This window comes from Palaemon carinicauda, chromosome 30 (genome assembly GCF_036898095.1).
Source record: "Palaemon carinicauda isolate YSFRI2023 chromosome 30, ASM3689809v2, whole genome shotgun sequence".
Taxonomy (NCBI): domain Eukaryota; kingdom Metazoa; phylum Arthropoda; class Malacostraca; order Decapoda; family Palaemonidae; genus Palaemon; species Palaemon carinicauda.
In genome coordinates, this window is record NC_090754.1 from 86949990 (window position 1) to 86964015 (window position 14026).

The 14026-nt window shown below is 46.7% G+C and overlaps 1 protein-coding gene across 3 annotated transcripts in view; it reads right to left on the minus strand.

Annotated features, from left to right (window-relative positions):
• Positions 1 to 14026, minus strand: part of LOC137623340 (queuine tRNA-ribosyltransferase accessory subunit 2) — a 257642-nt gene that overhangs the window by 51929 nt on the left and 191687 nt on the right. For all 3 annotated transcript variants that reach the window (XM_068354153.1, XM_068354152.1, XM_068354151.1), the window contains exon 4: positions 7449 to 7567. In XM_068354153.1, coding sequence (XP_068210254.1) covers positions 7449 to 7567 — 119 coding nt within the window. The remainder of the gene's footprint in view (positions 1 to 7448; positions 7568 to 14026) is intronic.

The window sequence follows — 14026 nt, forward strand, 5'->3', positions numbered from 1 at the left end:
CAAGGTGGTCACCTGCATTGTACTTGTTTCTGGTCTCCAGTGTGTGTGAGAACTTCCTGGAGCGTGGACTGGTCAGGTGGGGAGAGAACAGGTGACGAGTGATCACATTCACCAGCAAGAGAGCGTCTGGTGACCCAGGAGTCACAAGGAAAACTGAGCACCCAGTGACCAAATACAAGACTGATCCTGCAGTGATTACACTGAGAATGAAAAACAAATCACGCAGAGAACAAGGATCGTAATGTTCAATGAAAATAGAGAGACAAAAAATAAGGGTTATGGACGAACCCTACGAGATTGTAAATGAATATACTGTACATACTTAAAACAGAAAGTAAGTGTTTCCCCAGGACATAAGACCAAAATTGAGAGAAGGATAAGCATGGGATGGAGAGCTTTTAGTAAACGCAATGAGATTAAAGTAAAATGTCACTTTAAATAGAAAAGTATTTAATCAGTTGGTCCTACCAGTACTAACTTATGCATTAGTAACTTGGAGACTTACTAAAGCCTTAGAACATGAGCTAGTTACAATTCAGAGAGCAAGGGAAAGAATAATGATGGGAATAACACTATGAGACATAGAAAGAGCAACATGGATAATTTTGGAAGAGATCGCAGTTTCATTGTTGCCGAGTATACAAACAGTATATTATGCATCATAATTAGAAATATGACAAATTCGTAGATAATTTGTATTTTTCCTAACGATACAAACCTTTGCTATTTATTTAGGGGTATTACTTTCGGCATAGCTGAAATAACGAGCCATTAAAATTTAGCGAGGGTTAACTACCCACACCGCTAGTTAGCGGGGGTAGGGGGGGGGGGGGTAGCTTGCTACTGCTCTCATACACACACCTGTGATTTAGCTCACTTTGCTTGGAGGTTGGACTTCAAGGGGGATAGGGCTGACGGGCAAGTTTGTATAAATAGATAAGGTTTGTATCGTTAGGAAAAATACAAATTATCTACAAATTTGTCATTTGTTCCATAACTGGAATACAAACCTACACTATTTATTTAGGGGCGACTCACCCATTAGGAAGGGTGGACGTCCCTGCCAATCTGGATTTTTGGCTTTACCCGGGGGCTCCTTATCCGAGTGTGTTAGTATAAAAAAATAAGGGGTCCTTGAGCCTCACTAAAACCTTGCTAAACAAGGTCCGTGGCCTACGCAAGCTGTGTGTTGAGATATATAGAAGTGTGACCGTCCAGGTAAAGTTATTCCGATTCTTTAGTAGTAGGAAAAACTGTTGTAACCAAGACTTTCCCAATACCATCTCGCTAGGGTATGGGGACAACAGTAATTAGTTTAATACTAGGTACACAAGGGAGCATGGTTTACCTGCAATGGTTTGAGGTCAGCTTGTGCAGAGAACCCAGGATGCTGCTTTCTCCAAGAGAAGGGAGGATGAAGAAAAGAATAAGAGACAGTGAAACCTTTTCATTCATGCAAACTAAAACCGGGTAACAGTGCCCTCAACCTTCTGCTACTTGTCCAATAAGGAGCTTGAGGTATTAAACCAGCTGTTGTGCAGCCACCGCAGGACCGATAGAAAACGTATCGAGTCTCCTGAGGGTCACATCTTGTGGGTGGTGGGATGTGAATGTAGTTTGTCGTTTCCACACCCCCATCCTGTAGAACTTGCGTGAATGAGAAGTTCCTCTTGAATGCCAGGGACGTAGCTACAGCCCTGACATCATGAGCTCTAGGGCGATGTGAAGGAGGAGGGTCTGGATTCAGTGCATGACCTATGACCTTGTGAATCCATGCTGAGATTGTGTTCTTGGTGACCCTCCTCTTGGTCCTTCCTGTGCTGTCACAGAGTGCAGGCACACGAGGACGGGCTGCGGCTGTTCTCTTAAGGTACAGCCTCAAACTCCTCACTGGGCAGAGTAAGAGATGATCAGGGTCATCTGTTACAGAACAAGACTCGAAATCCAGAAGGAGTCGAATCGCGGATCCGCTACTCCCGGGTTATGAGTCTTAGCAATAAACTCAGGGATGAACCTGAACGTTACCTCTCCCCATCCCCTTGAATGGGCGATGTCGTATGAGAGACCATGAAGTTCACTGACTCGTTTGGCCGAACCCAAAGCTAGCAGGAATACCATCTTCCAAGTTAGATGGCGATCTGTTGCCTGGCATAATGGTTAATAGGGAGGTCTCTTAAGAGATCTGAGAACTCGAACCACGTTCCATGGGGGATGTCTCACTTCAGACTGAGGACAGTAAGTTCATAACTCCATATGAGTAGGGAAAGTTCTAGCGACGAAGAAATGTCCATTCCTTTCAGTCTAAAGGTGAGGCTTAAGGCTGAGCGATAGTCTTTTACCACCGAGACTGACAGGCACATTTCTTCCCGCAAATATATAAGGAACTCCGCTATTGCTGGAATAGTGGCATCGAGAGGAGATACCCCTTCCACGACACCAACCACAGAAGACCTTCCACTTTGCCTGGTAGACTGCTGCTGATGTCTTTCGCAGGTGTCCAGACATCCTGATTGCAACTTGTTGCGAAAATCCTCTCTCAGAGAGGAGATGCTGGATAGTCTCCAGGCGTGAAGTCGTGGCTGTTTGAGTAGATTGTGTCGTGGAGGGAGTTCTCTTGGGAGCTCCGTTAGGAGTTGCAGAAGGTCCAGAAACCATTCAACGTGATGCCATAGCGGAGCTATGAGGGTTATTGAAAGGTTGACCGATGTTCTGGCCTTGTTGAGTACCCTCCTCATTAGACAGAATGGGGGGAAAGGCGTAAACGTTGATGTTGTCCCACCGTTGTTGGAATGCATCTTGCCAGAGAGCCTTGGGGTCTGGGACTGGGGAACAGTATAAAGGGAGCCCACAAAGTCAGGACTTTGTTTGCTACTAGATGATCCAAAGACCACTCAGTACTCACTATCCGAGATGCAAGTTGTCGGCGGGCACATTCATTCCTCTTGCCCAGAATGAAGCGTGCCGATAATGGTATCGAGTGGATCTTGGCCCATCTCAGTATCTCTACTGCTAGATGGGATGGGGGCTGCAAAAAAGTACCTCCTTGCTTGTTGATGTAAGCCACTACTGTGGTGTTGTCGCTCATCACTACCACTGAGTGGCCCACCAGGAACTGTTGGAACTGTTGAAGGGCCAGAAAGACGGCCTTCATCTCTAGGAGATTTATGTGGAGGTACTCTTCTGACTCTGACCAGAGGCATGAGGTCGTGTGGTGCAGCACGTGGAGCCCCTACCCTGTTTTTGAAGCGTCTGAGAACAGCATCAAATCCAGGGGAAGGACGAGAAGGTCCACTCCCTTTTGTAGATTCTCGTCTGCCACCCACCACTCGAGGTCCGTTTGTTCCACTGATCCCATGGGGATCCGGATGTCCGGGGAACCGAGTCTCTGATTCTACTGAGACTTGAGTCGCCATTGGAGAGATCTCATCCTGAGGCGGCCATTAGGAACTAGACGGGCCAGTGATGAAAGGTGACTGAGGAGACGTAACCGCCTCTGGGCTGGAAGTTCTTCTCGACTGAGAAAGGGTCTTGCGACCTTCCTCGGCCTTGCTATTCTGTCGTCTGATGGGAAAGCTTTGTGGAGATTGGTGTCTATTATCATGCCTAGGTATACCAGTCTCTGCGTAAGAAGCAGGGATGACTTCTTGATATTTACCATGATCCACAGACCTTGGCAACGTCTCAGAAGTTTGTCTTGATGTCGAAGAAGGGTTGACATCAAGTCTCCTAGAATTAGCCAGTCGTCCAGATAACAAAGGAGATGGATGCCAATCCTGTGTGCCCAAGATGACACTAGGGCAAACACTTTGGTTAAAACTAGAGGTGCTGTGGAAAGACTGAAGCACAGTATCTTGAACTGGTACTTCCTGTTGTCTAGGTTGAAAGGACTGGGATCTGGAAGTATGCGTCCTTTAGGTCCAGTGTGCAAATGAAGTCCTGTGGTCTTACCGCTAGTCTGACCGTGTCTGCAGTTTCCATGCTGAACAGAGTTTGTTTGACAAACTTGTTCAGGGCTGAGAGGTCGATGACTGGTCTCCAACCTCCAGACTCCTTTCTTACAAGAAAGATTCGACTGAAGAAGCCTGGGGAACCGTCGAGGACCTCCTGGAGAGTGCCCTTCTTCAACAGGGTCAAGACATTTACCCGAAGGGCCAGCCCTTTTGCTGATCCCATGGCAAAGGAGTCTATAGACACTGGATTCCTGGTCAGGGGAGGGAGAGATGTTATGAACGGGATGCGATACCCTAGACAAATCACAGATTGTCCAGAATTCAGTACAGAGTTGCTTCCACCTCTCCGAGCAACTTTGTAGGCCTCCCCCTACTGGTGGACAAGCAGGGGGGAGTGCCTATCCCAACGTTTGCAGCCTCAGATGCTCCCTCAAGGATATTTTCCTCCCTTGGAGGACTTGGTGCCTTTCCTGTCCCTGGCAGGAAAGGGCTTCTTAGACACCGTAGTCTTTGCTGCTATCTTGGTCATCGTGGTCTTGGCTGGACGGGACTGCTGAGGAGCTGATGGCTTATAGGGCTTGTAAGTCAAAGCCCTATGGAGGAGGGACTCCTGATGGGACTTCCTCCATCTCTCAGCGGCATGTTCCACGTCCTTAGGCTCAAATAGATGGGCTCCCTCTAGAGAGGAATATCTGAGCCTAGTGATCCTGACATTAGGGACTTGTTCATGGAATCTCTTAGACACCGCATCCTGACGTTTCAGGATGGTATTCTGCCACAAGTTTGAAACTTGGTGGGCGAGAAACTCGATCGTGAGAGTGCCTGACAGAAGGAAAGTCTCCATTGCTTTCCTGGTACGTTCCTTGGAGAAATCCTTAGTCCGTACCAGGATTCCCAAAGTTCCTAACCAGATATCAAGCCATGAAGTAGCTTGCATGGCGTACTTTGTGACCTTCTCTTGGTTAAGGATCTTGGTTGCCAAGAAAGAGACCTGTCGGTTGGAGTCTCTCTCTAGAGAGATTCCCTTGGTGAGCTCTTCCAAGGAGTGGTGGAGAGGAAGAGCTGGACGAGGCTCCTTCAGAATCTCGAAATACCTCCTCTGTTGGACACGAGGAGGTGGGAGAAGCTTGTTGGTAGAGCCGGAACGATGGGAAGAGGCATATTCGGAGAGCTGTAGGGCGACCTTAGCCCTGGCACCCTTCAGCCCTTGAAACCAAGGCAGGGCTGCACTGGTCTTTGAAGGTTTCTAGGTGCCAAAGACTGGTCTTTGAAGGTTTCTAGGTGCCAAAGACATGGTCTAAGACCGTGTCCTTGCCCTCCCGTGAGAGTATCTCTGGGTCAGTAAACCCATTGAGAACCCTTGTAAGTTTCCTAAATCTGAGAAAATGGCTATAGTCACACCAGTTCTGAAAAATGCACTGGACTACCAGGCATTAAGCTCATATAGACCTATTTCAAATTTATCCTTTGTCTCAAAAGTGCTTGAATATGTAATTTTTGAACAACTAGTCAGCCACTTAGAAGTAATAGAAGCTTTGCCTGACAACCAATCTACTTACGGGAAAACTATACTCTATGGAGACAGCCATCTGCTCTGTTGTAAATGATATGCTAGACATAATGGATGAAAATAAATGTGGTATCTTAATACTGCTCGATCTCAGTGCTGCTTTTGCTAGTGGTGCATGAACTGCTACTAAATGATCTACGGTCCATCGGCGGTGAAGATCAAGCCTTTGAATACCTAAAGACTTACTTAGTTGGTAGAATTTACTGTGTACAAATTGGAAACTCTTATTCATCATATGAACCCTTTAACAGAGGGGTACCCCAGGGGAGTGTACTTGGCCCAATCTTATTCTGCATTTATACTAATGGTCTATCGAAAATGCTACAAAGGCATGGCGTGAAGTTTAAACTGTTTGCAGATGACACAATTTTACTTCTCCATAACTGATATTCATGACACTACTGAAACTCTAAACCGAATCCTTGATAGTGTTAGAGAATGGATGACATTTAAACAACTAAAATTAAATAAGAACAAAACTGAATTCATGGTGGTGGGCAAGAGGAACAGCGTGAGAAACTTAGGTGATATTCAAATGAACATAAATAATGACTTAGTGCCGATATCTAGTAAAGTTAGAGATCTAGGTGTATTTCTTAACTGAAACCTGTCTCTAAATGCCCAAATAAATAATGTAATAAAAACTGCTGGTTATCATCTAAGAAATATTGCATTTATAAAAAAATACCAGGACAAAAATTCTGTAAAGAAACTTGTGATAAACTGTGTTATTACCAGGATTGACTACTTCAACTCTATCTACTACAATATACCAAAAGTGCAACTTAAGAAAATACAAAACATAATAAACAGAGGAGCAAGACTAATAAAAGGTGTCCCACCTAGAGAAAGGATCACCCCTTTACTGATCGATTTACACTGGCAGCTGATTAAAGCAAGAATTGAATTTAAAATATGTACAATAACCCACCAAGTTATCAGAACCGGGCGTCCAAAATACTTAAGAGAATTGCTACATATTGTGCAGCCAACAAATCGTGTCGACAAGAGAATAGTTACAGATGGCTTCAAACAATTGGAACCTAGATATGTCTACTGTAGGCTCCAGGGCCTTTAAATATGTGACCCGAGACTATGTAATAAGCTCCCACGAAACATTCGAATGATTGAAGACATAAAGGCTTTCAAGAGGAAACTGAAGATTTTCTTACTTCAAGAGTCTTTTGACAGTGACGATTTAACAGTAAATGAACAATACGCGATATGAAACGTTAAATAATCTGAACAAATAAGGTAAAACAACAGTGGAGGTCCTGTAGAGAGTGGGGTTCCCCTGCTGTATTGGACCGGAAAAGCAGCCATCCAAGTAAAAGTAAGTAAGTATATATGGGACATGTTACAGATAAATCCTTTGATTCTTCTAAAGGTTAACAGAGAATCAAAGGTCTACTAACGGCACATAGGGATAACTGCAAAATATCATGCCCCTAAGCAGAAACTGAGTATGTACCTATCACCAGTTTAACCATAAACCAATGCAGAGTCCATCCTTTCACCTACATGTGAATTCCCGCTTTGTTTCATCATTAACACTATGCCAATATCAACCATTCAAAGTAAAATCTATGAGAAAAAGATTTAACATTCTTTGATAGAATGCAACAGTACATTTGAACTTGTTGCAACCAATAACAAAAGTGAAGAGTCTTTGTTAGGAGAATGAGGTGGGAGGGAGCTATTCATTCACATTTACCACCTGTCGATAACTTCCTCATTAACGATTTCAAATACCTTTCCAGCTATACTGAAGACATTCCCCATTTTAAAGGATGAAAGGTTTCTATACGCAGAGGAACAATGGGCATTTCAAATTAGAGCTAAACTACTCTTGTGAATAATAGAGTATGTAAAAATTCGTGTTTAAATGGGGGTAGTTGAAAACTTTTCATAACGTTTGTTTTGCTGACCTTTCCGCTGATAAAACTTGTCTGCCACTATACGTCCACAGTGAGATGCCTCTCTTTTCATTGTAACCACTTGGTGTTGCTTTTGATGGATCCTGAACTGATACACATACACTGTGACTCTGAAATGAAAAGAAAATTTAAATATAGAATACTTATGGTAAGAATCCTATGAATTGAAATAATGAAACAGCCAACAAAAATAAAAATAAAATGGCTTGAGTGAAAGTCTGTTCTATAAACTATATTCATACTCTTTATGAGAACATCTGGAATAAAACTATGGTAAAGGATGCTTATATATACTAAAAAAACGGATACGAAAACAGCGACTCTTACATGCTCAAAAATTCTTCATTCACAAGACCCACTGATTCACTAGAGCAATGGACAGCCAATAGCAAACAGAATAGGTAGTAGGGTGAGATGCACATCAAGTACTTAACAGAACAATCAGCCAATCAGTACCTATGAAAATCACACTTTTAGAATTAATCTACATTTTTCTCAACAATAGAAACCTGAGTCCTTTAATAATTAGGGAAAATACAAATTACTTTTAAAATCTACGATTTGTTCCTACACAAATACATAGCATCATCCTTTATTGGGAGACTCATCCTTAGGTAGGAGGAAGTACCTATGAAACAAATGACAGAGCACCTTGTCCTGTATAGGCACAAAGGTGATGACGCCTACCAACCTCCTAACAATCTGTACACTGAAATGTCAGGTATTATGTTAGATTTATACCAAGAGTAAATGGTACTCAGTCAAAGGAAAACCTGTGTTGTATCCTTGTATGGGCTGTTGTCCAAATGTATATACAGTACAACATAAAAGGTCCTCAACTTACAAACACTCACAGATGCAAACACAAAAGTCTGTATACTGTAATACATACATACATATACCAAGGCCCTTCCCCCAATTTTGGGGGGTAGCCGACATCAACAAATGAAACAAAACAAAGAGGGGACCTCTACTCTCTACGTTCCTCCCAGCCTGACAAGGGACTCAATAAGCAATACAGCACTTACAATAATCTGGTATTTATCTTATATGAAACGAGACTATTTGTTGACTTTTGCAGCTGGAAATCGTAGGCCTGGGAGCTACATTAGGGGTACCCTAGGACAAAATTTCCCAAAATTCAACTTAACAAACTTAATAGGTTCCAAGAAGGTGTGTATAAGGTGAGGACCTTCTGTACATCTCTAAGAACTGTAATGAGTTTGAAGGCATTCTATCCATCCTTCCCCTCGTCTGGAAGGATAGGAGATATACAGTCACCCCTGAGCCTTCATGGGGGTAAGGTAACAGACACCTGTGAAGAATGAAAATCAGCGTATAATTGGAGCCCTTAGGTCAAAATTACAAATAACGGACTACACTGTTTTAAAGTAGTTCACTAACAGTATTGTATGTTTCCTTACAGTACTTGTATAATAAAGTACTGTGTTAACTTGTATTTGTATATCCTTTCCTTAATAAACTCCTAAATGAGCTAGGGGAATAAGAGCAGGAGCAGCAAAAGCAGATGCACCTAATGAGTGGAAGGAAGAAGCACAGCTCTTTCTCACCTTCAAAGCATACGTCTGCCACCACAAGGAGGCCCCAACCTCAAATCAGCACACAGGGATGACTGAGAACAATCATGCCCCCAAGCACGAGCAGAGAGAGTATATGGAATTTACAGGCGGTTTAATAAAAAACACTGGGTGTAAAGTTCATCCTCCCAAAAACATGTATCTTGCTTCCCAAAAACAACCACCAGCTACTATTCACTTTCTAGAAGAAAATTTCAAGTTCATTTGCGAGCGCATTGATATGTCCTTATTCAATGTGGTTGCAAACATAAGTGGAGAAACTTTGACAGGTACTGTAAGGGGGGAGGGCTCCTCGCTCCATCTGTCGTTTAACTGCTCATTAAACAAATCAATGGCAGTCCAGTTTTCACATTCTAACTCTCCTGATGTTCATATTGTTTAAAAATTCAAAAATGTTCCTACTTTTCTTTTGTTTCAACCAATACAGTATCACAAATTCTAAGTAATATGACAAATTCGAAGATAATTTGTATTTTTCCTAACCATACAAACCTTAGCTATTTACATTGGGTTTACCTTTTAGCGCAGCTGAAATGACGAGCCAATAGTTTTAACGAGGGTTAATTACCCCCGCGCTAGTTAGGAGGGGGTAGGGGAAGGGTAGCTTGCTACCCCTCCCCCCCACACACTGGTGACTTGCTTCACTTCACTTAGAGGTAGGCCTTGACTTGGGGGTCAGGGATGGCGGGCACATATGTGTAAATAGCTAAGGTTTGTATGGTTAGGAAAAATACAAATTATCTTCGAATTTGTCATTTGTTCCGTAACCGAAACACAAACCACGCTATTTACATTGGGTGACTTACCCCTTAGGAAGGGTGGAAAGTCCCCAGCCTTACTGACTTCGGCTTGCCCAGGGGCTCGATCCCTCAGTGAGCAGCACTAGAGAAAGGGAGCCCCTGTACCTCACAAGTTCCTAGAATCGCTAGGAACGAGTGGCCCACATAAGCAGTGTGTGGAGGAGAGAGTGACTCGTCCTATGAAGTTGACCTTGAGACCTTCACATAGGAATTCTAGGATAGGACGTTCCCAATACCACCTCGTCAGGGTATGGGAGACGCAACAGTATTAAGCTTAATACTAGGAGCACAAAGAAGCATGGGTTACCTGCAGAGGTCGAGGTCAGCTATGCGAGGACCAGGATGCTGCTTCCCCAAGAGAGGGGAGAATGAAGAAAGAAGTAAGGATCTGACATACTCTTTCATTCACGCAGACTAAGACCGGGTAACAACGCCCTCAACCTACTGCTACTTGTCCAAAAAGGAGCCTGAGGTTAGACCAGCTGTTGCGCAGCCACCACAGGGCCGATAGAAAACGTATCGAGGCTCCTGTGGGTCACGTCTTACAGGTAGTGGGCTGTGAAGCTCGTTTGACACTTCCAGACCCCAGCTTGAAGTACCTGCATCACAAAGAAGTTTCTCTTGAAGGCCAGGGATGTAGCAACACCCCTGACATCGTGGGCCCGAGGGCGACGTGACGGAGGAAGGTCAGGATTCAAGGCATGGTGGATAACCCTTCGAATCCAAGCTGAAATGGTGTTCCTGGTGACCCTCCTCTTAGTCCTGCCTGTGCTCACAAACAAAGCTCGCACTTGAGGACGGACTGCAGCCATTCTCTTCAAGTAGTGCCTCAGACACCTCACTGGACATAGTAGCAGCTGGTCTGGGTCGCTTGTTACAGAACGGAGACTCGCGATCCTGAAAGAGTCGAAGCGAGGATCCGGCACTCCAGGATTCTGAGTCTTGGCAACAAATTCGGGGACGAACCTGAACGTTACCTCCTCCCATCCCCTTGAATGGGCGATGTCGTACGAGAGACCACGAAGTTCACTAACCCGCTTGGCCGAAGCCAAAGCAAGTAGGAAAGCCGTCTTCCAAGACAGGTGGCGATCGGAGGCCTGGCGTAATGGCTCGAAGGGAGGTCTCTTAAGAGACCTGAGGACTCGAACCACGTTCCAAGGAGGAGGTCTCACTTCCGACTGGGGGCAGGTAAAGAGAGTTCTAGCGATGAATAAATATCCATGCACTTCAGTATGAAGGCCAAGATTAAGGCTGAGCGATAGCCTTTCACTGCCGAGACAGAAAGGCGAATTTCTTCCCGCAGATAAACGAGGAAGTCCGCTATTGCTGGAATAGTGGCATCGAGTGGAGAGATACCCTTTCCATGACACCAACCACAAAAGACTCCACTTTGCTTGGTAGACTCCCTCAGAGGACCTTCGCAGGTGCCAAGACATTCTCTCCGCAACCTGTTGTGAAAAGCCTCTCTCCGCGAGGAGACGCTACGGCCCTGTGAGGGACGCCGGAGTGGGGTTTTCTGAGAAGCTCGTGTCGTGGAGGAAGCTCCCTCGGGAGCTGCAGAAGGTCCGGAAACCATTACGCGTGATGCCATAGAGGAGCTACCAGAGTCATCGAACAGTTGACCGATAGTCTGGTCCTGTTGAGCACCCTTCTTATCAGACAGAATGGTGGGAAGGCGTACACGTCGATGTTGTCCCACCGTTGCTGGAAAGCATCTTGCCAGAGTGCCTTGGGGTCCGGGACTGGGGAGCAGTACAGGGGCAGCTTGAAGTTCAAAGCTGTCGCAAACAAGTCCACAGTCGGGGAACCCCACAAAGTCAGGACTTTGTTGGCTATCTGAGGATCCAAAGACCAGTCGGTACTCACTATCTGCAAGGCCCTGATCAGACTGTCGGCAAGCACATTCCTCTTGCCAGGAATGAAGCGAGCTGATAGTGTTATCGAGTGGGTTTCGGTCCACCTCAGAGTCTCTACTGCAAGATGGGATAGCTGCTACGAAAAAGTGCCTCCCTGCTTATTGATATAAGCCACTTCCGCGGTGTTGTCACTCATCACCACCACGGAGTGACCCGCCAGGGACCGTTGGAACTGCTGAAGAGCCAGAAAGATGGCCTTCAATGCTTGCAGGTTGATGTGTAGGCACTTTTCTGATTCTGACCAAAGGCCTGAGGCCCTCTGGTTCAGAACGTGCGCCCCCCAACCTTCTTTTAACGCGTCTGAAAACAGAGTCAATTCTGGGGGGAGGACGAGAAGACTCACTCTCTTCCGCAGGTTCTCGTCGACCAGCCACCACCGCAAGTCCGTCTGTTCCAGAGACCCCATTGGGATCAGAAGGTCCGGGGAATCGGATCCTTGATTCCACCGGGACTTGAGCCGCCACTGAAGGGATCTCATCCTGAGGCGGCTGTTTGGAACCAGACGAGCCAGGGAGGATAGGTGACCTAAGAGACGCATCCACGATTGGGCGGGAAGTTCTTCTCGCCTGAGGAAGGGTTCCGCCACCCTCCTCAGTCTTGCTATCCGGTCGTCTGATGGAAAGGCTTTGTGGAGATTGGCGTCTATTAGCATGCCTAGATAAACCAGTCGTTGGGACGGCTGCAGAGAGGACTTCTCGAGGTTTACCATGATCCCCAGATCCTGGCAAAGATCCAGAAGCCTGTCTCGGTGCCGAAGCAGGGTCGACTCCGAGTCTGCTAGGATCAGCCAATCGTCCAGATAACGAAGGAGACGAATGCCGTTCCTGTGCGCCCAAGATGAAATCAGGGTGAACACTCTGGTGAACACCTGAGGAGCTGTGGAGAGACCGAAACACAGCACCTTGAACTGGTAGATCTTGTCGTCTAGGCAAAATCTCAGGTACTTCCTGGAAGACGGATGGATTGGGATTTGGAAGTACGTGTCCTTTAGATCCAGTGTGCACATGAAGTCTTGTGGTCTCACCGCAAGTCTGACCGAGTCTGCTGTCTCCATACTGAACCGGGTTTGCTTGACAAACCCGTTCAGAGCTGAGAGGTCGATGACGGGTCTCCAGCCTCCAGTAGCCTTCTTTACAAGAAAGAGTCGACTGAAGAAGCCTGGGGAGCCGTCGACAACCTCCTGGAGAGCACCCTTCTCAAGCATGGTCTCGACTTCGGCCTGAAGGGCCAGCCCCTTTGCCGATCCCGTGGCATAGGAGATCAACGACACTGGATTTGCTGTCAGGGGAGGTCGAGATGTTGTGAACGGGATGCGATAGCCTTGGCCGATCACTGAGACCGTCCAAGCATCGGCCCCGTGTTGCTGCCACTTGCGGATGCAACGCTGAAGGCATCCCCCCACAGGTGGACACGCAGGGGGACTGCCACCCCTAGGGCTTGCGGCCGCGGCCGCCACCCCTAGGAGTCTTGCCTCCCCTGGAGGACTTACCGCCCCTCTTGACCTTGGCTGGAAAGGGCTGGGGCTCAGACACCACCTTCTTAATTGCCGGTGCTTGCTTTGGAGCCTTACGAGGCTGCTGCTGCTGTTGCGGCGGAGCTAGAGGCTTATAGGGCCGAGCTGTAAGGGCCCTATGGAGGAGGGAGTCCGTGCTGGATTTCCTCCACCTCTCAGCCGTTCGCTCCATGTCTTGAGGCTCAAACAGGTTCTCCCCCAGAAGGGAAGCATGTCGGAGCCTACTCACATCCACGGCGGGGACCTTCGGATGGAATCTCTCGGACACAGCATCGCGACGCTTCAACACCGAGTTGGCCCACAGGGTGGTAACCTGGTGCGCCAAAAACTCGATGGAGCGGGTGCCCGAGAGCAAGAAGGTCTCCAGGGCCTTCCTATTGGTCTCCTTGGACAAGTCCTCCAAGGGCAATAGGATGCCCAGAGATCCTAGCCAAAAGTCCAGCCACGAAGTGGCCTGCATGGCACACTTAGCAACCTTCTCGTGGCTAAGGATCTCTGCCGCCGAGAACGACACCTGCCGGGCAGAGAGCTTCTCAAGGGAAACTCCCTTCGCCAGCTCCTCCACAGAGTGATGGAGAGGAAGAGCGAGGCTGGACTCACCCAGAATCTCAAAATACCTCCTCTGCTAAAGACGAGGAGGAGGGATGAGCTTGTTCCCGGCAGCGGAACGACTGGAGGAGGCAAGAATCGCGAGCTGAGCGTTGGCCCTATCTCTGGCACTCTTCAGACCCCGAGACCAGGG